Source organism: Arachis stenosperma, chromosome 3 (genome assembly GCF_014773155.1).
Source record: "Arachis stenosperma cultivar V10309 chromosome 3, arast.V10309.gnm1.PFL2, whole genome shotgun sequence".
Lineage (NCBI taxonomy): Eukaryota > Viridiplantae > Streptophyta > Magnoliopsida > Fabales > Fabaceae > Arachis > Arachis stenosperma.
In genome coordinates this window covers 154,226,821-154,251,230 of record NC_080379.1, presented here as the reverse complement: position 1 = coordinate 154,251,230, position 24,410 = coordinate 154,226,821, and the positions used below count along the sequence as shown (strand labels likewise).

General features: G+C 32.7%; 1 protein-coding gene across 2 annotated transcripts; it reads right to left on the bottom strand.

Annotated features, from left to right (window-relative positions):
* Positions 1-5,037: 5,037 nt before the first annotated feature.
* Positions 5,038-8,434, bottom strand: LOC130967899 (transcription factor bHLH112-like). Of its 2 annotated transcripts, none has more exons than XM_057892942.1 (7): positions 7,873-8,434; positions 7,035-7,581; positions 6,820-6,936; positions 6,659-6,724; positions 6,383-6,452; positions 6,187-6,237; positions 5,038-5,641 (listed from the first exon to the last, which is right to left on the bottom strand). In XM_057892942.1, the coding sequence occupies exons 1-7, from the start codon at positions 8,271-8,273 to the stop codon at positions 5,634-5,636; spliced, it is 1,260 nt and encodes a 419-aa protein (XP_057748925.1). In that variant the 5' UTR covers positions 8,274-8,434; the 3' UTR covers positions 5,038-5,633. The 2 variants fall into 2 exon arrangements, with proteins under 2 accessions (XP_057748925.1, XP_057748924.1); XM_057892941.1 differs by having other exon boundaries at positions 6,387-6,452; positions 7,873-8,431.
* Positions 8,435-24,410: the final 15,976 nt, after the last annotated feature.

Sequence of the window (24,410 nt, the reverse complement as noted above, 5' to 3'; positions counted from 1 at the left end):
TTGCACGCTTCGGTAATGGCAATAAACTCGGCCTCGGTAGTAGACAAAGCAACACATTTTTGCAATCTTGATTGCCAAGACACAGCTCCACCCGCAAAGTTGATCAAGAAGCCTGAAATGGACCTTCTAGAGTCAATATCTCCTGCCATGTCTGAGTCAGTGTAACCAACTAGAATAGGCTTATCACTTCCATAACACAACTTCATGTTAGAAGTACCACGAAGATATCTCATTATCCATTTTACAGCATTCCAATGCTCTCTTCCTGGGTTTGAAACAAAACGGCTAACACAACCAACAGCATGAGCTATATCCGGTCTTGTGCACACCATAGCATACATTAAACTACCCACGGCTGATGCATATGGAACTTTTTCCATGTCTTTCTTCTCTTCATCACTTGATGGACTTTGCTTGCAACTCAATTTGAAGTGTGTAGCAAGAGGAGTACTAACGACCTTTGCTTTCTCCATTTGGAACCTGTGCAACATTGTCTCTATATATTTCTCCTGTGACAACCAAAGTTTCTTCTCCTTTCTATCACGCTCAATTCTTATGCCAAGAATCTCCTTTGCTGGACCAAGGTCCTTCATTGCAAATGACATTGCAAGTTGCTTCTTCAACATATCAATCCTAGAAGCATTCTGACCAACAATAAGCATATCATCAACATATATCAAAAGGATAATAAAATCATTACTAGCAAACTGTTTAACAAATACACAATGATCAGAAGTAGTCTTCTTGTAGCCTTGTTCTGCCATAACAGACTCGAACTTCTTGTACCACTGTCTTGGAGCTTGCTTCAAGCCATACAAGCTCTTATTCAGTTTGCAAACATGATCCTCTTTGCCTTTTACCATGAAACCTTCAGGTTGTTCCATGTAAATTTCATCCTTAAGATCGCCATGAAGGAAAGCAGTTTTCACATCCATCTGCTCTATCTCTAAATCAAGACTTGCAGCCAAACTCAAAACAGTCCTAATAGAAGATCTTCTCACAACCGGTGAAAAGATTTCATTATAGTCAACTCCCTTTTTCTGCCTGTAGCCCTTGACCACCAATCTAGCCTTGTACCTTGGACACTGAGAATTTTCTTCATGCTTCAACCTATAAACCCACCTGTTCTGCAAAGCTTTCTTTCCTTTTGGCAACTTCACAAGCTCAAATGTTTGATTATCATACAAGGATTTCATTTCATCTTGCATTGCATCAAACCATTTCTTATTGTCGTCACCTTCCATAGCTTCCGTATAACATTCAGGTTCTCCCCCATCAGTCAAGGTCACATATCCATCAGTAAATGTTACATACTCACTAGAAGGATACCTCGTTGAAGGTCGTCGCTCTCTAGTAGACCTCCTAGGATGGAAACCTGGTGGATCTTCAGGTAGCTCAGGTTGATTATCAGCATCATCATCAACTGGAGCATCAATTGGATCTCCCATCTCCTGGTCATCAGGAACCAAAGGCTCATTTTGTTGCATATGCTCCTGATATTGATTCTCTATTTGTTCTGACGAAGGAGGCGGCTGAACTGGATCTACATCAGTCAAGTCACTGCTCTCTTGTGATTGACTCTTCTTTGCCTTATCAATGTCCTCAATGGTCTGGTCTTCAATAAACTCTACATCACGGCTCCTTACAAGCTTCTTTTCAACTGGATCATAAAGCCTGTAACCAAACTCATCTTGACTATACCCAATAAAAATGCACTGCCTTGTCTTCACATCCAACTTGGACCTCTCATCCTTTGGAACATGAACAAATGCTTTGCATCCAAAGACTCTCAAGTGACCATACGAGACATCTTTACCCGACCAAACATGATCCGGAACATTATTGTCCAAAGCAATTGTAGGACTCAGATTAATCACATGAGCCGCTGTAAGTAGCGCTTCACCCCAAAAGACTTTAGGTAGCTTAGCTTCAGTAAGCATACACCTAACTCTTTCAATCAGTGTTCTATTCATCCTTTCTGCCAAACCGTTCAACTGAGGTGTTTTAGGAGGTGTCTTTTCATGCCTAATGCCTTGCTGCTTGCAATACACATCAAATGGTCCACAATACTCACCACCATTATCAGTGCGAATACATTTAAGCTTTTTACCTGTTTGCCTCTCAACCAAAGCTTGGAATTGTTTGAATTTTTCCAAAGCTTGGTTCTTTGTTTTTAAAGCATAAGTCCAAAGCTTTCTTGAATGATCATCAATAAAAGTAATAAAGTAAATAGCTCCACTAAAAGACCGTACCTTCAAAGGACCACAAATATCGGAGTGCACCAATTCCAAGAATTCTGATTTTCTTGAAGGTTGATGCTTCTTGAAGGATAATCTTCTTTGTTTGCCAGCCATGCAATGAGAACATTTCTCCAACTCTGCATTCTTCAAACCTGAAAGAGCATCCTTTCTAGCCAAATAGCTAAGTCCTTTTTCACTAATATGACCAAGTCGTCTGTGCCACAAGCTACAAACTTCTTTACTTTCAATTGCATTCACACTACCTTTTGCAATCATGGCATGCATCACATACAAACTTGAAGTACCTTTTTCTCGAGCCACCACTAAGTTGCCTTTAGTAAGCTTCCATTGTCCAAAGCCGAAAGTGTTTACAAAGCCTTCATTATCAAGCCTTTTAACTGAAACCAAATTCAAGCGAACATCTGGAGCGTGTCTAACATCTTTAAGTAGTAGCTTCATTCCCATATTGGTCTCAAGACAAACATCTCCTACACCAATAACCTTGGCCAAACCATCATTACCCATCTTAAGCACTCCAAAATTACCTGGAGTATAAGAAGTGAAGAACTCCTTCTTCGGTGTAACATGTATTGAGGCGCCACTATCAATTACCCAGCTGAACTCATCATCAGAAACAAGATTGACCTTGTACTCATAATCAGCAATATCAACAGTAAGAAGATCATCTGAAACAGAAGATACACGATCATTACCACCATCATCCTTCTTTTCTTGCTTACCTTTGTTCTCCTTTTTCCAAAGATAGCAATATTTTTTAACGTGACCCATTTTGTGACAGTAGTGACACTCAACATTCTTGTATCTTCCCTTGGATTTGCTCCTGCTTTTACCTCTACCCTTTTGAACTCTATTCTGATTTCTCCCCCTGGTTTCAGTGACTAACATTTCAGAGTGTGACGAAGAATTCTGCGTCTTCCTTCTCATCTCTTCATTTAAAATGCCACCTTTAACAAGTTGCATGCTCACTTTACCATTCGGAGCAGAATTAGTAAGAGAGATACGAAATGTCTCCCAAGAATCTGGTAGAGTATTTAGCAACCACAATCCTTGAACCTCATCTTCAAACTTGATTCCCATGCTTGACAACTGATCCAGAACTCCTTGAAATTCATTCAAGTGATCTAATACTTGTGACCCCTCTTTGTATCTTAAATTCATCAACATATTCAACAAGTACAATTTATTGTTGCCAGACTTGGAAGCATACAAGGATTCAATTTGATTCCACAAAGCCCTAGCATGAGTCTCATTAGCAATGTGATTATAAACATTATCATCCACCCATTGCCTAATAAAACCACAAACTTGTTGGTGTTCAAACTCCCATTCTTCATCTGTTTTAGATTCTGGTTTTTGTGTAGAAAATACGGGTAAATGTAGATTTTTGACAAACAACAAATCTTTCATTTTGCCCTTCCATAGATGGTAATTAGTGCCATTCAAACTTATCATCCTAGTAGAATTATTTGCCTCCATCTTTCAAGCAAGTTATAACCAAATACCCAAAACTGAGCTCTGATGCCAATTGATAGGAATAAAACACAATTCCCTACTTGCAAGAATCAGAGGAGCAACAATATCCACTCACAACAAATATTAACACCAGCACAATAATACCCAATAGCAGCGGAAAAATCACATAAACCAAAAATTATAAGCAAGCTAACACACCAAGATTTTTAACGTGGAAAACCTCCTCAATGAGAGAAGTAAAAACCACGAGTCACCAAGACCAGGATATAGCTTCAGTATGATGAAAAATAGGGTACAAGAGAGTCACAAATTACTGCACAAAACGTGCATACAACAAGCCAAACAACCCAAGCTTCAAAGCTTTCAAAACAAGAACAAGAAGATGAAAATACCACAAAAACAGAGCTACTGTGCGTGGCCAATATCTCCAGCTACAGATGTCGAATTGAAGATCCGAACGGTGAAATCAAAGAACCAGATATGTAGAACACACTGTCCAAATTTGAGCTCGATCCAACGGTTAACGAATCTGCAGTGACCAATTTACAGAGACAGCTTTGTGTATGTGCGAAAATGACTTTCTCTCCTCTTTTCTTTCTAGTGTTTGGTGTTCTCCTTGCAAATGACCTCTCTCTCTCTCAACCCTAACTCACCTCAGCCACTTCAACTAATCATGGGCTTGGATACTAGCATTTGGGCTTTTTCTCCACATAGGAAGGGAGCCCAAAAACCCAACAAAAAAAAGGTGAAACATCAAAACAAAAAAGAAAAAAGAAAAAGAAAGTAACCCATAAAATGAACCGGGAAAAAATAAAGCAAAATATTAAATAGTCAAAATTATTACCATATATATATATATATACTTCTTTGCATAATATAATTAGCATAGGTCCCATATCGACATGGTTTCAACTTTCACGGCTAGGCTAAGCTTTATAGATTTGAGACATGCATTTTGATTTTGAATTTGAAGTATACAATTGAGCTAGAGTCTTTCAAGTTTAATAGTAATAATTTGAAAAAAAAATACATATAATTTTTAATTGATATAAAATTCACATACAATGAGTTGTCTTCATATAAAATTCACAGTGAGTTGTTATCTTGTTAATTTAAAAATTTGACAAATGGTTGAACTTGTATAGCATTAGTGCATTACTCAATAAGAATGATCCAATTACTTTTTTCAATTTATTTTGTTTAATTTGATCGCAAAAGCTATAGCCAACTGATAATGATAAACAGGTTTATTCTTTTGTACAAAATAAAAATATAATTAAGTTAAACAAAATAATAATAATCAGTAGTAATAAAAGGAAATAAAAAGGAATGAGCAGGAACAAAAGGCACCTTATTAACTACCCCATCTGCTAAATTCTGCCCCTCAACAACAACAAATTAAAGTTTTAATATATCTATAATGTAATGTTAATTGTGGCTGAATTTAGCACTTGTTCCTACCCGGTGTCACCGACCATATATAGTGATGGTGGTTATTAACCTTAAAATGTTTGAGTGGTCACTAATCACTTGGCAGGCTACATCATTCTGCTTGTATAGCCTGGCCCAGCATTTTGAAGGGTCACTTACTTTAATTTCTTGTTTCTTTCTCACTTTGTTGCTTTCCCTTCTTTTCTTTCTTTTCTCTATTTTCTTGTCTTGGTAGCTTTTCCTCTTCAACAACCCCCAATCCCGATCCTCCCTCGCTAGCTCCTCTCACACATGCAAAATTGTCTTTTCTCTCTCTATCTTAGAAGTGCTCCTCCGAATGACAATGTTGGCGTCCAGAAATCAGCACTCACCTCCGTAGCAACCGGGAATGTGCTTGAAATTGGTACCAAACATAGCCCTCGGCTTCTCAAATCTCGTTTTGCCACTTCTGGTGACTCTTTCCAATCATTACATTCCTTCAAATACACCGCAACAAAGTTTCATCATTGGTGCATATATTGCTGTTTGTTTATTATTTAAATTTAAATAAAAAATATTAAAAAGTCATCAAAATTTATTATTTTTTATTATCAGTTAGTTATTAATATTTAAAAATATAAGATAAAATAAATTATTAAATTAGTAGACTAAAAATACTAAATTAAAAGAATTAAATTGATAATTAAATAATGATACCCTTAGCATTTCTTTTTAAATAATACAAGCTATGATAAATAAATTTAACAATCCCGCTACGTTATCAATTTCTATCAATTCTTATTTATAACTATGTTTAATAGAAATATTTTTGTGAATGTGTCTAATAAAAATATATTTTTTATGATTATATTTAATAGAAGTGTTTTTATAAATATATTTTTTGGATGTATCTCTTTATATATATGTTTAAAATACAATAATTAATTATTATTGACAATAAGCTAGCAGATAATATATTTGATACCCTATGCTTTTTCTAAATTTAATTAGACAAAAAGTAAAGCATTATACATTAAAATACCTGATTGGGTTGAATGGAAGCTCCACTCTTCATATATGGAGTACTCAAAACCTGAATTTATTCAAAAAGTGAAGGATTAATAATTGATTATCTTAATTGAGCATGTTTTTCGAAATAAAAGCATTAATATAACTTGGAAGAATATACGTACATCTATTTATTTAACTAATAATGATTAGGGTTTTATTCAAATTACATACGCTAACTTGATCGTGAAGAAACTTGATGTACTCAATGGCTTCGTGGAGAACGGATGCAGTGTCGGTCTGATAAGATCAAAGAAACAAGAATAATACGGCATATATGTGCGGTCAGTTGATTTTTCCAATTATTAAATTTGCAGCTTTATTTTAAGGTCTAATATAAGAAAGTAAAGGTTGCAAATAAGTCTATGATATTATATATATAGAAGTAGATGCTGCTAGAAAGAAAGAAAAAAAGGTGAAAGAGACATGCATGTTGGGAAATTCACCTTTCCGAAAGGTGAAACCAGTTGCTGAAGAGCAGTAACTCGGTCCCCTAACTTCTCTTTCCGAACCTGTCCTTACATATATCAACTTGTTCGTTAAAATCTAGCCTTATAATGATTATCACGCTTGAATCAATTTTATTCTTTCTTTTCTATGTACGTACCTTAAAAGTTGGTAAAGGGGGTGGAGTTTCAATTCTTGCCCTTTTTAATGGAGGTGGTGATGAGCAAACATTATTATTTTTCTTTTCCGAGTCCACACACAATTCTTCGCTCTTAAGCTGAATTTTCAAATAATTAAAATCAAATTGAAAAACCCTAGCTAGTTAGCAGGTAAAATTGAATAAACTAGATATTATATTATATTATATTATATTACCTTGTTGAGTAGAATAATGGGGGAATTGGGTTTGTTGTCTTCTTCTTCAAAAGGAAAAGCACCTGCTCTAATGTCGTGAAGTGCGTCGGAGGAAGCGTTCCAGAAAGGGGTGTTGTTGTTGGAAAAGTGAAGTCCAATATTGTTATTGTTATTGTCAGGGTGCTTTGCCATTGGGGGAAGTAGTGATAAAGAAGAAGATGATGATGAAGAAGAAGAAGAAGAAAAGAGTTTAGGCCATGTGATTGGTGACAGTGACACTTCATCGGAGGCATGATGATAATTAACTGTAGAAGATGATGAATAGGACATGGAACGGTTGGTGAAAAGTGATGATGATGATGATGATGATGAGCGCTGTGGCTGCTGCTGTGGATCATATAATGTTTGAATCAGTGTTGATGACGGGTAACCATAAGTTGATGAGGAAAATTCTTGGTTGTTCATGCGCTTGAAAACATCCATGGTACTTGAAACTTGTTGTTGTTGGGTTCCAAAGTTCTTTCTGCTCCAATAATCCTTTTGGATTATTTGTGAATTATTATTGTCTCTGAAGAAGAACAAGTTAAATAATGGAAAATATAAGAAAATTAAGGAGTAGAAACATACAGACAGTAGTGTAGTATGTATACCCCATATACATGCTTTTCATAAGAAGAGGTTCGCTTTTTACAAATGAAATCAATGAGAAAAAGTTAAGAGAAAACCAACGCTACTACTTTTTCTTCAATTCCATAGTGGAACCTTTAATTAATTTGGACCCTGCTGTGTGTGCACATATGCATCCACTATCACGCATATTTCTATATATACTAACAAATTAATATTCATGAAAACTTACAACAGAGATTGATGATCCCAATTGGGTGAAGACAAGCCAAAACCCATCATTTGGAAGGTTGAATCGATCAACATGCTTCCACTTTGTGATTCATTAGTAGTAGTCTTGTTGTTGTGTGGCTTCTCTTGTGCATCATGAAAACTCATATGGTAATTATTATTATTAGTGTTACTAATAATATCACACGCCGGTGCCTTCAAATCCATGAAACAATGATGATGATCATCACTACTTGGCCAAGTTCTAGTGTCGGTGGGTGGTGCCACGGAACAAGGTGAAGTTGAACATGGTGATGATGATGAGGTTAGAGGAGGAAACACACTCCTTGTTGAATCAATACTCCTCCACCAGTTCTCACCGCAAATCCCTGCTGCACCTTGGAAATCCTCATCGTCAGCCATATTATATGATCTCACACCGAGAGAGAGCAAGGATTAAATAGGCTTTTTATAGGGAAGAAGAAAGGGTAAAGGAGGAGGGTCGTTAGAGAGAATTTATTTATATATGAAGCGGTTTGTGAAGAAGGGTACGGAAAATTGGAGAGAGATTACCGGAATCCGGTTGACATTACAAGCCGATGATTGGACAAATCACATAAATTAAAGACACAAACAAAACATTGAATCTAATTCTAATTCTGCTCTTTTTTAATTTTTATTTATTTATTTAAATACATGTACATGCATGTGTATGTCTATGTAATTTTATATTTTTATTTATTTGTTTGTTTGATCACTTTTCTTGGGTTATCTATCTTGCTTTAATTTTGTGAGAGAGAAATATTCAGTTCACTGGATAGCTATATATATGTATTAAATAATTTTGAATAATATGCTTCAATAATGCTTGGTCTAATTTCTCTTGTATATATCTTTTTAAATTTAATTAGAATAATGTATCAACTCTTATCTACTCCTTTACCTAAAATAATAATTATTATAAATATATTGTATAAATCACAAGATTAATCCATGTCATTATAAATAAAATTTTGAATTACAATATAATAAATCCTAAGCATTTTATATTTAAAAGATATATCCACATCATCCAATATATATATATATATATATATATATATATATATATATATATATATATATATATATATATATATATATTAGAGTATGATGAGAAATAATAATATCAATTTATATTTTATTTAAATTATTTTATGTTACACTCAATGATAATAAGATATAAGTTCACATACAATCTGAAGTTCATATATAGGAAGGCACTTGTTATAATACATTGCTTGTGGAAATTACTTGTGTTCCTTTTGTATGAAGGGATGTGGGTATGATGATATTGATGTATGTGATGAGATATGATCGTAGCTATATTCCAGCCATGTCATGATTCCTGAAAGATATTGATCATATGGTTCAAATATTTTAAATTTATGGTTTAAGAAAAAACAAATATCGAAAATATTGTAAAATAAAAATATAACTAATTTAACTGTTGGAAGTTGTGCTTTCAAAAAGACATTGAAAAAATTGAGAAAATAAGAAAAACAAAAAATCACAAGGCTTTCTCCTCATTCAAGAAGGGAAATTATGAATATTAATTAAAATTTTCAATTGATTAAAATATAACTACCTTTTAGGCACTACTCTAGCCTTTTTTCTTTTTCTGGTGATAATTTATTGACATAATAGACTACTATTATTATAATATTCAGGATAAAGTATTTTTTTGTCCTAAAATTTGATAAAAATTTTAAAAATATCTCTAAGTTTTATTTTGTTTTAATTTTATCTTAAAAATTTTCGATTTGTATCGGATATACTCTTGATGGCTAAATTTTCAAAAAATTTAAGACCAATATAACAATAATGCATAAAAATGATACTTGATTTGTTTATATTGAAGATTGTTCTTATGAAATTATTGTTGAATCGATTTTAAATTTTTTAAAAAATTAGCCGTCAAGAACATATTTAATACAAATAAAAAACTTTTAGAACAAAATTAAAACAAATAAAATTTAGAAATATCTTTTAAATTTTTATCAAATTTTAAAAAAAAAATATACTTTACTCTAAAATTTAAAATTTATAACAGAAAAAAGTCACCAGAAAAAAATTATAACGGAAAAATATGTACCCTTGGATGAAATTGAGGACCATTCTAATGGTCCAAATGCTTATCATTGCAGACAATGTAGTACCAGGACTCGTAGCAGGGTCAATAACCTAGTTGCTAATGTACTAATGCTTCCATTTAAAAAGAAACAAAAGGGGAAAAAAAGGAATGGAACTTGGTTGGCCAAACCCAAAGCGCGGTATGATGGCGCGTGCATGCCACGTAAAAGATAATCTAAAGTCTAAAACCCAACTTAAGAAACAAGAACTAAAATAATAATTAACCTAACACAACTGCAACACTGGCAGCGACCAAATTCGGATGTCAATGACCTTATCCCCTTTGAACTTATGACTTTTGAACATTTTAAAATTCAGATGAATCGTCCGTTTAGGTAGAAGATTTAGAAATATCTACAAGAATATCATATATTATTTTTTTGGTATATTATATAATAATTTTAATTTTGATGCATTGATAATAACAGTATGAATATAACGTGTTTAATGATTTTTAAATAATATACGTGAAAATTAATTATTTTTATTCATGTCACAATAAATCTGACTCTTTTATATTAATATTATAATATATTAAAATTAAATTATTATATAATTAGTATAATTTAATAAAATTTATAAATATTTCACAATGATAAATTGACTGACGAATAAATTAAACAAAAATGAGCTAAGATATATATATATATATTGTAAAAAAAAAGTCTTCAAAATCTGATGTAATTTTAAAATTGTCTTTCGTACAATTATACTCCCACTTCAATATCATTATCTCCATCACCAAAAAGGGAGAAGCAAAAGCTTAGAGAGAGAGACAGAGAGAAGCGGATAGAAAGAAGTCTCGTCGTCGTCGTCGCTGCCTCATCCTCACTCTCGTCTTGCCGCGCGCACCTCGCCCTCGCATCGCTGCGACTCGCGCCCTAACCTCGCCAGGACGCGTCTGGCCCTCGTCCTCGTGTTCCTCGTCATCGTCGAAGAGGTGGTGGTGGTGGCATTGTTCCTCGTGTCCTCCAGCAATGTCTCTTCTTCTGGCTGATGGTCATGTGCAAAATCTACAACAAGGGTTTTAGAGGAATTTTTGGTAATTAGATTTATGAATTTTCGGTTTTTGTAATTGAAGATGAACTTGGAGATTTTATGATTATTGTAATTGCATATGAGTTTTGTTAATGAAAGAGGAAGAATTTTAGTTCTAAGTTTTGTTAATAGTTCTGAGTTTTGACGATGATGATGATGATTTTCTTGTATGTTTTTCTGAATTTTGATGTTTGGATTCTTGTTTTTCTGAGTTCTGAGTTCTGATGATTTTCTTGTTTTTTTTTTTTTTTGAGTTCTAAGTTATGGGTTCTTATTTTTCTTAGTTTTCAGTTCTAGGTTTTGAATTTTGATGATGATGACGATAATGATGATGATTTTCTAAGTTTTGGATAGGATGATACAGATAATGATGGTGATGGAGTGGTAGTGGGTGGGAGGTAGTGATGGTGGGTTTTGACTTTTGAGTTTTGATGAAGACAACAACGACGATGATAATTTTTTGAGTTTTGAGTTTTGGGTGAGGTAATTCAGATGGTGATAAAGTGGTAGTGGATAGGGGAAGAGAGGTGATGGTCAAAAACAAGAGAGATATTTTTGTCATTTTAAAAATTAATTTATTTAAAAGAACGATTTTAAAATTACGTTAAATTTTAGGGACAATTTTATATGTAAAAAATGGTTAAAAATAAAAAAAATTAACCTAAACTATAAAAACTAAAATAATACTTAATTCATATATATAGACCACTTACATTATTTCTGATGGTTCTAGGTGAACTTGAGAAGGGGGTTGAATCAAGTTAGCTTAAAATTTAGAGTTTCAAACTCTGTTACAGTGGAAGATTAAGTTACAGGAGATTATTTAAAATTATCTCATACGCAGAACATTAAAAGAGCAGAGAAGAAGAGAAAGGAGGCCAGTATGTATCCTGGTTCGGATTCTCAGTGCCATGAATCCTACGTCCAATCTCCACCAGAAACCATGGTAAAATTTTCACTATAATTCTCAGGTTACATACACCAATACTATTAAATTACTTCCTAATTCAACTAGTATCTACCCCTAAGCTTTCTTCACCAAAACTTAGCAACCCAAAGTGCTGTCCCAACTTGGAAGGGGAATCTATCAGATTCAGATTTCACCCAGTGCTATCCCAACTAGGCAAGGAAAACTAATCCTAGTTCATACACCCAAATTACATCAGAAAAATAGTGGTTGTTTTGCATCGCTTTTGCCTTTTCTCTCTTGGTTTTTGAACCTCACATAATTGCCTTTTCTCAAAACAGAAAATAACGCAAGACAGCCATAACACAGATCAGAATTAAGCTTGAGTAGAAGAAAGAGATTCCAGCTCTGTTTTAGAGATGGTGCTCTGAGTGTGTGTTCTCTCTCTTGTCTTGAAATGGTGGGATGAAGTTTGTTATATATATCTTCAACTTGGCTTCATTGTTGTCTCTTCCATTTCCTTGTACCAGCTGCTCGTTGGAGCTGTCATAGCTGGCAGTATTCCTTCTTCACCATGCTCCACTACCTCTGCTGCTTGAGGAGCTCGACCACTACCTCTACTGTCCTTTTCTTGGCCTTCTTTCTTGGCATGCTCTTCTTTTGCATTCTGCTCCATTTCCTGCTGCTGCAAGTTTATGTTTTGCTCAATCACGATCCATGCATTGCTCTGCTAGTAACCTTGGGTTAGTGGAGATGTCCTTGTATCTTTGGAGCAATGAGAGTGTATCAGCTGTCTTTCTTGCTTTATTATACCAACACTTGTCCTTTTCTTTTTTCAGTTGTCTTCCTATAACTTTTAGCAAATACATATAACCTTTTATTTTTGAACGTTGCTATGAGGATGAGCTTTAGCTCTTTTACATTGTTGAAACACTTGCTGGACTTTGACATTTAGACCTGCATCACTAACACTCACATTAAATAATATTAAGATTTCCACCTAAAATAATATTTGTTATCATAACTTAACCCAAAATTAAATTAGGCTCAACAATTTCAACCACTTATATTAATATCAATAACGAACAAAACAAACACGATTAAAGAAAAACCCACACAATAGAATTAAGGTCAACCCCTACCAGATTATTTTAATTTTTTTTAACTCCGAATATGTTCTACCACAAATGTCACTATTTTGACAAATGTCTTTTTTGGATACAATTAAAATTTAGTAGGTACTTGCCATTTTGATGGTAATTTTAAAAAAAAAATAATAATGATGTTGATCGAATATAGTTTTACGGATAAATTATATTATTAAATTAATTAAGACTCTAAATTATACAATTACAATAATGAATATTTCTTTACATGACGAATTGTAGCGTTTTAGTATTTTATATGTAAACCACATTAAGATGATTATTGTTTATCATTTTTTTTAAATATATATAAATTGTTGCATCCTACAGTGGATATAAGAATAAATGGCAATCTTTTTGTATCAGCTTATACATAAATTTTAAAACTTCTACAACCTTTAGTGATTTATGTATTGTTATGCTTTGCTAGTAATTCGTTATAATTTACCACGACTTACATGTAAAATACTAAAATACTATTTAGCTCTTGGCTTATTCTAAGCTGTTACATTCATATGTAAGAGTTATAAACTTTTTGTAGTCCTTATGCTAATATTATTTATCTGAGCAAACTCAATTCTTGAAAGAAATTACATAGATAGAGCAGTACGCTCTGATCTTGACAGCTTTCATTTTCGATTGAAAAAGTGGCAGACCTAAACTCCAATAGTGCACCGAAATGGGGTCGGAGAGTCGGTAATCTTAGATTGGCCCAGCTGCTTTGCGGACTGCTCTTGCTCTTACTGCTGCTTCCTGCTTCTGACTACTTGCCTTTCCCTCACCGTCACTGCCTTCCCGCTTGATATCCCTCCTTATTTATATCGTGCAATTAAAGGGAACGAGACTGGAAAGCCCAAACTGAGCCCGGCGGGCAAATGCTTACCAATACCGAAGCCGTTCCGCTCGTCCCTCTTTCGAGGGCTTCACTCTCCTTGAAGAAAGCAAGTTTGCGGTTACGTAGATGATAACCGGCCTATACGAACGTTTGTTTGTTTGTTGGACTCCTCTTTCAAATCTTAGTCTTAGGTTTTTGCTAGCCCTTTTCTTCTTTTTGATTATATCCTCGTTTATATCCATATGGTATAATCAATCTAAAAAAATTCGTTCGACCGAAGAACTGAATCTTTGCAACGAAATATTGAAATTTGAGTGATCTAAATGGAATTTTTATTTATTGTTGAATTGAATATGAATGAAATACAAATACGTTCTAGTTTTATGTAATATCCATTTTAATCACATGTCGTAAACGGAAATATCCTACAAAGTTCAAAGTTAAAGTTCTTAATATTTACATTTACAACATTAATAGACTCTAGAAGAGAAATGCTATTCCCACTCGGACCAAGACATAACTTTACTTGTTCAAATAACAATTAAGGTGAAGCAGAGTCAGGAACAACGAATCCCTTTATGATAAACAGATTCATTTTGCAAGTTCGTTATTACGGGTAGTTCCTACAAATGATCGAACTAATGACGTATACAATACTTAAATTCTCGATGTAGGTGCTACATACATAGTCGGTTCTCATCCTTCAGAGACTACGGGTATAATAGGAGCATCCGTCGACAAAAGGATCACCCTTTTGTTAAGCTCTTTCTATATATACGAATTCTTCTTATTCATTTGAATATATGAATATAAATATATATTCAAGTGAATAAATAATTTAATTTCTAATAATTTTTATAAAAAAAAAAAGAAAAAAAAAGAAATAATTAGAATACAATTCTTTTGTTTCTTTAATATTTTTTAATTACTAAAAAAATTGCATCTTTCGAATAACACAGTAATTTATATAAAAAATAAATTATATTTGTGCGTAAGAAATTTTCATTTGTGGTAATGGTATAATTTAGAATCTCAATTAATTTAATAATATAATTTACTTTAACTTTACAGACATTTTTAAATATTACTTTTACCTTTTTTCTATTGAAATATATTATTTTTTATTCATTATTTTATGATAATAAATGGATATAAGAGGTATAAATTTTATAGAGTTATTTACAAAAATATATTCAAATAAAAATATTATTTTTTAAATAGTAATTTTAGAGTGTTTGACATAAAAAGTTTTATTTTATTAAAAAATTAAAAGAATAAAATTGATGTATTTATTAAAAAAAGAAGTTTATAATAACCAACATAAAAAGTGTTATGAACTCGCATGGTCCAGACCCAATTACACGACGGGTCAGAAATTCCGCTTCTGGCCCAAGCCCGAATCATCACAATAGGGAAACCCGACGGTCAGTCCCCCGCATCTGACCCGAGGTACAAACAATTTGTCACCACGGCTTAAGTTTACACCCAGCAAACCGGTCGGGTCGGTATCTTCGGGGCAACACCCGAACTCCTGACTCGGTAACTGGAACGACCTGCACCTCCCACGTAGACTATGACAGCTCATAAAAATTTCTTGGCCAGTGGACTAGGTCATTTATGGGCCCGCCTAGCAACAATATATAAGGGGAGAGGTCAACACTCTCCCCAAGGTACGTCGCATTTTATTTAATTCGGCTATCATCACCTCGTACGGACACTAACTTGATTGTCGGAGTGTCCTTGCACGTGGCCATCCCCTGAACCTCTTCTCTAGTATCATCACCTCTCAATCCGCATCTCCACGCCTAGTCTAGGTCTACCCGAGGTCTTGCCTACTCATCCTTCCATCACCATCCGAACCGACGGGCACCCGAGGTCCTAAGATAACGAACAAAAAGAGATATATATATATATATATATATATATATATATATATATATATATATAAAAGCTTGTTATCCAAAATATATAATCGATTTTATGATTTTTCGAGCACTGAAAATCAAAGTTAAATTAAAATATGATTAAAGTTTTTTTTTTCGTTAGCATGAGATGACTAGTAGACTAGTAGTCCTTAAACGTTGAAAACTTGAAATTCATGGTTAAAATGATCAAAACTCAAAAGAGGACCTACCATAACAAGCATGCGCGCGTGCAGCATACACGCGGGCCCCCTCTTCTCACCAGGACTTGTCAATGCCTTCTTCTTTCACTGAATTCATTCGAGAATTTTCACTTCTCAGTTTTAATTTACTGCATGTTTTAAATAACGTATGTACGAGTAAAATCATTGTTCTTTGGTCTACTCTATATATGTAGTAGCCATTGATTAACTGTCACTTATGCCGTATATATGAACATTTGCTCAAATGAATTTAGCTATTATTAGGATCAAAGTATACAGGGAATTTAACTTTTATGTTAGTTAATATTATTCCATTTTAATTAATTTTTCTGGTAATCATCATGTAGTGTAGACAAAAAAATTAACCATCAAATCAGTTATAGAATATATATTAAAAATAAATTAAACAAAAATAAATTAAACAAATATATTTATATAAGGATATATATAATGTTTGAGTTAGTAGCTGATTGTACATGTATATATAATATTGTTTTTTTTATTATTATTTCTCTTAATGTTTATGTTTTGGAATATTTGAAATTTAAAATATAGTGTTTAAAATTTAAAATTTAATATTTAAGATTTATAATTTTAAGTTCAGTAAGAAGTGAAATTCTGGTGGTATTAGGAGTAGTGATCAAAGGAGGAAGAAGAAGAAAGATATGAAAAGTGAAATGATAAATAAAATGATAAAAAAAAGGTTCACAAAAGAAAAATTGTAAATAACATTATTAAAAAAACAAAAATTGATCATTGTTAATAATTTTATCTTAAGAGCAAAATTGAAATATTTTTAAAATACTTGGAATAAAATCAAAAAGGTTTGAAAATATTTATACGTGATGTGAAAAAAACAATTGAATTTGTTTTGTTGATTTTTCTGAATACATAGGACAGGGATGATGATGAATAAACAGGTGAGAGTAGATTGCATTATTTGATGAAAATTACGTGTTATATGTATATATCATCAGCGTCTATAACTTTTTGGAAGTTCTCCCTCGTCTTCTTTTGCTCCAAAATGTTCTAAACTACCAGAGACATACTCTCAGCACCTATTATTGTTCCTCTGATTTCTGTTCAACTTGACAGCCTAATTATAATTTTCTTGTACTTACCCTATTAGCTTCTTGTAATCAAATACTCTCATCCGTACCAACAAAAAAAAAACATCTATATTTGACTATTTGGATTTTGGTATTGATCATGTTTCTTCTTTGTTACCATGTTTAGGTACGGTTAGTTATACGTATAGGATAGGATATATTGTGATGTCATGCTTTTGTAAATGTGACAAATTAATAGATGGAAAGGGTAAAAAGTAAATTAAAGAGGGGGTAATTATTAGGAGGGAAATTGTGTAACAAGCAATCACGTGCCTACGTACTATTAATGAATCATGATGGGTTCCGATGTAAAAGACACGTATTATGAAAAATGATTCACCTCTCGTGGTTCATGATTATTAAGATGAAGGAAGAACCGAAGAAGAGAAGAAAAAAACAGCTTTGTGGCCACTAATTTGAGTTTAAGGAATAAGGACTTTCTTTAATTAATCAAAATGCGTTCGTGTAGCTTTATGAGTCAACCCACGCACTAACACCACTCTAACTATATTTTAAGGCTCCTCAGTAGTTAGACACGAGATATATACTATAATATATAAATTATTCAATTATATTACAATTATATTACATGTACATAAAAAATAACTACTATTATAAAATATAAAATATTAATTAAAATTATATTAAATTACATATATATTTATATATAAATATATAATAATTAATTTTTTTTATTAATTTTTTGTATACATATAACTTTTTATAGGGCAAAACACTATAATAAGCCAATGCTAGGCCGAAATTACGTAAATAAGCCAAAACCAAAATCGTTTCAGTAATGAGCCAAACCATATATTTATATAATTCGAACCACAATGGTTCGAACTCCATTCGTTAATAATTCGAACCAATGTGGTTCGAATTACAGAGAGAGATGCTGATTCAAGTAAATCGAACCAAGCTGGTTCGAATTACAGAGAGAGAAGGTACATCATATAATTCGAACCAGGCTGGTTCGAATTATAGAGAAGCTGCATCTTAGTGGTTTTGCATGCGGGTTAGATGGTGGTTTTGTTGGTAGTTTATGTTAGTGGTTTATGTTAGTGGTTTATGTTGGTGGTTTATGTTAGTAGTTTATGTTAGTGGTTTATGTTAGTTGTTTTATGTTAGCTCTTTTAAGTTAGTGGTTTATGTTGGTTTCTTATGTTGGTGGTAGGGGTAGAAAAAGGCCAGGCGGCCTGCCAGGGGCCTGCAGCCTGGCCTGTGTTTGGCCTGGCCTGGCCTGGCCTGTTATAAAATAGGTACAGGCCCAGGCTCTTTTAAAAGCCTTAATACATTAATAGGCCAGGACCAGGCTTACTAATTAGCCTTATAGGCTTGTCAGGCCTGCCTGGGCCTGTTAAAATATAATTAAATATATAAATAATTATTTATTATTAATAAAATTATGGGATATTTTAAATTTATTATATTTTATTATAAATATTTTTGTATATTTTAAATATGTTAAAAGTTTAAAATTTTTTATAACTATTAAATATATGACATATTACATATAACTATTTTTATTAAAAAATAATTTTTTTAAATAATATTTTTATTTTTGTAAAAAAAATTATCAGGCCTTTTAACAGGCTTCAGGCCAGGCCAGGCTGAATAACAGGCCAGGCCTAGTACTTTATAAAGAGCCTATAACAGGCTGCAGGCCAGGCTCAGGTCAATCAACTGTATGACAGGCCAGGCCTGTTAAGAGCAAAGCCTGGCCTGGCCTGGCCAGTTTCCACCCATAGTTGGTGGTTTATGTTGGTTTCTTATGTTGGTGGTTTATGTTAGTTGTTTTATGTAAGTGGTTTCTGTTAGTTGTTTTATGTTAGTGATTTGTATTAGTTGTTTTATGCTAGCTGTTTTATGTTAACGGTTTTAGTTAAGCTGTTTTATGTTAGTGGTTCTACTTAAGCTGTTTTATGTTAGCGGTTTACTTGTGCGGTCTATGGATTTGTTTTGCATGTAGTTCTTGTTCATGTATATTTATGCGGTTTAGTTGTGCATTTCATGCGCAGCCTCAGCGATGCATCAGGAGCATGCGACGGCAGCAGGACATGCGACTGGATGACAGATACGTTCCGTACTTGCAGATGACCGGTCTATACCATCTTGCAAGGCTGAACGATAGATGGTTCCAGTTAGACGAGGCCATTGTCAGTGCATTCGTCGAGCGATGGCGTCCGGAAACGCACACGTTTCATATGCCGTTCGGAGAGTGCACGATCACACTCCAGGACGTGGCATACCATGTGCACCCTTGCTCTGTCTACCACTAAATCGAACCACACTGGTTCGAATTAGGGGTTGTGTAATTTGAACCAGCTTGGTTCGAATTACTTGATGTAGCTTCTCTATAATTCGAACCAGCCTGGTTCGAATTATATGATGCACCTTCTCTCTCTGTAATTCGAACCAGCTTGGTTCGATTTACTTGAATCAGCATCTCTCTGTAATTCGAACCGCATTGGTTCGAATTATTAACGAATGTAGTTCGAACCATTGTGGTTCGAATTATATAAATATATGGTTTGGCTCATTACTGAAACGATTTTGGTTTTGGCTTATTTACGTAATTTCGGCCTAGCATTGGCTTATTATAGTGTTTTGCCCTTTTTTTTATGTACCTCTTTCCATTTCCTTAACATTTTAAAAGAGATATTTCATGTTAATTGATAGTTTACGGTATTATTAGAGTCATTTTAATTAAAAATCTTAGAAGTTAGAATTGTATGTATTATTTTTTATGATAATATTAGATAAACAAAAAAAAAGCAAAAATTTGTCTTATTTATTATTAAATAAGACAAGTTATAACTATTTTTAACTATTTTTTTTGTTAACAAATATTTTCGATTTTTTATAAATCTATGTACTACATACTTCATATACTGCTTGAATAAGTGTGGTTCTCCATATTTTTTTAACTCGCCTAGCTAGGTGGATAACACATTAGTTTAGCATTCTAATAATGCGTAACCAAATTTAATGATGAACAAAATTATTTTAATTAAGATAATATAATCAGAGTATCGAATAATAATTATCATTACATATATACATTCAACACAAATGAGATTGTTTTAATTTTCTCGTGTTCTAATAAGGTAAAATTTTCACTTGCAACATATATGAAAATTCTATATGCATTCACATTCGATATGGAAATATCAAAATTAACATCAAGAATTATTCTAAGATCACCAAAAAACAACAACAACTAAAACTAAGTGTCACAAGTCATTTGTTAATCATTGGGTTTCTGGAATATGTGGTCTGATCTTGCCAAATTAGGCTTGGTGGTGGTGGGATGACATGGAAATGGATGGTTGACCCGTAACTTATTTATTTTTACGGGATACTAATTTTTTTCCCCTTTTTTAATTTAATATATTTGAGATCATGACCCCATTGCCTGGTTTGATTTTTCACTTTTAAGTCTAGATCAGTTGTGACTTTATTTGAAAAGCTACTAGAGAATAAAACACTTTAAGGTTAGGTAGATTTTGTTTGTATTGAATGGTAAACTGATTTGAGTTATGACAAAGGGATTTAATTATGTTTAAACGAGAATAAACAATTAAGACAAATATTTGAGAACATTATTTTTATTATTCCAGTGTAGTGAGATTCTACCGGTAATAAATTTCTAGTCTATTTTTTTTGTGTGTTTTTTTATCTCAGATTTTGCTTCTTTTTCTGTTTGTCATTATTATTGTTTTCCGCAGAATTTTTACTTCTCTTAATTGCTCATTTTACTTTATAATTTAGACTTCAATTGAGAACTTTGAACGGAAAATATAATCAAATATGCAACTCCTAATGATAATTACACAGATTAAATATAAATCAAATCACATAAAGAGCTTGAAACTTCAAGCGTACTACTTCATCTGACAATTTCCTGTTATTAGGCTCAAGCTAGATTATCTTTTAATTAAGACATTAAGTAATAAGTACGAATTCCTCTTAATACCAAAAAAAGAAAAATTCGAATTCCTCTTTAATTTGCAATTTATATATATCCAATAGACCCCTTTTTTTGTGGTCAGTTTAATTTTCATTCAAAACAATGGTTGGCACGCAACACATGCAGGAAAGTAGCCTCATATTATTATATTATATAACTAGAAAAAGGTCTTCGAAAGTAGGGATATGGTCTAAGTAACTACCCTAATTGATAATAAAGACAAGTAGACAACAAAGGGATATATACAAGTACAATTTTTTTTTAAATAGTCTATTAAAATTGGTTTTTGAAAATAACATTTTAAAAAATTACACTACATGTATTTAATAAATTAAACTAAAAATAATTTTAATAAGTATAAAAAATAGTATTTAAAAATATTTTTGCTCTTTTAAACTTAAAAGTTATTTGAATAAAATTATAAAAAATAGATTAAAGACATGATGTTATTATCATTCTCCTATTCTAAATTTCTAATATTTTAAGTTTATAATTTCCAATAGTAAAAATTGTACTCTAAGTGTACAATTTAAAATAGTGCATATCACTAAATTTAGTTGATTTTAAAATAGTGAAAATTACTTTTTTTTATGAACTACCATTTCCTTACTCAAGATACTCATTTTATAAGATGCTCCCTTTTCATCAGTCTATTTCTCTGAGTTGCCTTTTAGGTTTAGTTAATTTAGGAGAATGAGCTTTCTTCTTACATGTTGCTTGATGTTTTGTTGTGGTATCATGTATTGAGTCACATTTTTTTAGATACATATATAATCAATTGGAACTTTCTCTTCTAAGAAAAGAATGCTGGTTACAATGTAGGTATATTAAACTCATAAAATGAGTTTTTTTTTTTTTTTTATGACTAACAATTCACTAGTTTTTCAAAAGGAAGTGAGGTACAATAGAAATCAACAAATACAATACATCAAAAAAAAAAAAAGAGAAACAACCCAAAAATAAAAAACACACACCACAACCGCAACAACAATCAAGAATATATAACACCTATGCCTATCAACTTATATTCATCTCATTCTTTAAGCCACATCTTATAGTGCTCAATTCAGCTTTTTAATTTCTCCATATTTGGGACTTTTTTATTAAATTCTGCCTTATTTCTCATCCTCCATACACTCCATAGCATGACAAAAAAAAAAAAAAAGACCATTTACCCCATTTTTAATCTTCTCGACACATATAACATGTTGACCACAAATAAAAACAGTAGTCTCTGCAATCTTCTGGCTACACCCAAGACAATCTAAAAGAGTGAATGCTATGTTGCCTTCGAGATTGTGTCTAACTTATTAAAAAAGACAAATAGATAATATTTAATAAATTTAAAATATTTTACTTTTTATTTTAAACATTTTATTTTTTACTTTTAAAAGTAAGCTAAGCAATTTAGGCACCATACAACTCATCCTCTAAAAGAGTTAAAAAAAGAAAAAGTATGAGGAGATAATGTATATTTTAAACAATGTGTACAATGGAGTTAATTTGGAATTAAAACTAAACCGGTAGTGCTAGGGAGCCAATGGCCTAAGCGTACAATGTGTAGAATGAGCTAAATATTTGGTCCATGAATAAAATGAACATCACCCATACTATCCAGAATAATCATCCGGATACCAGGGATAATAAACATCTCATGTCATAAAATCACCCATCTCAAAAACGTAAGTTGGTTTTGGAGTTCACCAAGGATCGAACCTTTGACCTTTTGGATCTAGAACTCTAATACCATGTCATGAATCCACTCATCCCAAAAGCATAACTTGACAGGACAATGTAACACTAATGGTCATATCTCTAATACTTTCTAAACCTCTATTGTACGCATTGTACGCTTAGGTCATTGGCTCCCTATACTTTCTCAAAACTAAATTATAGGCAACTAATTAATTTTGAATAGTTTCCAATTTGAAATTTAAATCAATTATTAGGATTACCATCTGTTTTGGAAACAAAAATAAACTACCTCCTTCTCTCATCTCTCTCTCAATACGGTTTGTCAGCGTTCTATGCCTTTCTCATAGAGTCTTGCCGGTACACTAATGCCACTGTCACCAGCCGACACTGTTCCGACTGGCGCCGTTGCCACACAGGTCACCGCCAAGGGAAGACGCGCATATTGTGTGGGTTGAACTAACGGCACCGCAGCAACCCAGGAGTCTAGCGCCTCCGTCACAGCCGGTGTGTGCCTTCTTCCCGACACCGTCCTCACCTCCTCCGATGCGCCTTCGCTTTCTCCCATTCTTTCAAGTCTCTTCTCACCGATGATACCACCATGCTCTTCTTCTTCGGATCCAAGCATGGTTAGCTTCTTTCATGATTTGAGCCCTATGCTTCACAATAGCGTCACTTTTGTCAGGATTAGTCCTTCAAAATTATGTTTGACCACAATAATAGTTTCTTCTGTTTATTCATCTTCTTCTATTTTAATGGTCAATTTAGGATAGTCATTTTAGTAGGTATGCGGATGGTTATTTTATTTTTATGTAGATGATTATTTTGATTGAATTGAGTTTAGTTATATATAATTAAAATATGTTAGATGTTCAATTCATTAGATATGCGGATGATTATTTTTATCTTTAAGTGGATGGTTATTTTTATTAAGGGTGAGTGGCGTGTGGCAAGCCAAGTAGCGACGGTGAAATGAGATGATTATTGATGAAGGTGGGATGACTGCCGCTTGAAAAAGAAGAGAGTATTGGAGGATTTCATATCGTTATTTTTTTGAAATAACTAACTGGATTTTTTTAAAATTTAAAATTTGAAATTGGAGAATTTTAAATTTGATGTGAAATAATTGAATAAGAGTTTTTAAATTTATTATTTCATGGATAATTTTTATTTTTAACTCATAATAGGTTAAATAAGTAGTCAATTGTGCATATTGTATAAATATTTCATTGACTCCCTAACAAGACTCTTAAAAAAATCACCCCAAACCTTCCAAAAACATTTCACAAACAAAGAATAAGTGGTGAATACTTTTCACCTTCATACCACAAAACACACAAAACGCATAAACTTGATCAATGATACTATATTTACTGAGTTTATCTCTCATATTAAATTTTTTCTAGATAACAAACCAAGCCATCTCAACATGAGGGGCACAAGACTTCTCCACAAGTTCTTCGCAACGTTATATATATTTGACTCCTCCTCTTTATTTTATAGAAAACCTGCAAAAAGGATTTCACAGAAAAATTCTCACTGCTATCATATTTTCAACATAACC

Bases quoted from the DNA above. Each gene is read 5' to 3' on its own strand.
- LOC130967899 (XM_057892941.1), bottom strand. From the start codon at position 8,273: ATGGCTGACGATGAGGATTTCCAAGGTGCAGCAGGGATTTGCGGTGAG. The intron at 6,937-7,034 runs GTAATATAATAT...TTGAAAATTCAG, and splicing joins CCATTATTCTACTCAACAAG to CTTAAGAGCGAAGAATTGTG. The intron at 5,642-6,186 runs GTATTTTAATGT...GTGTATTTGAAG, and splicing joins CTTCCATTCAACCCAATCAG to GAATGTAATGATTGGAAAGA.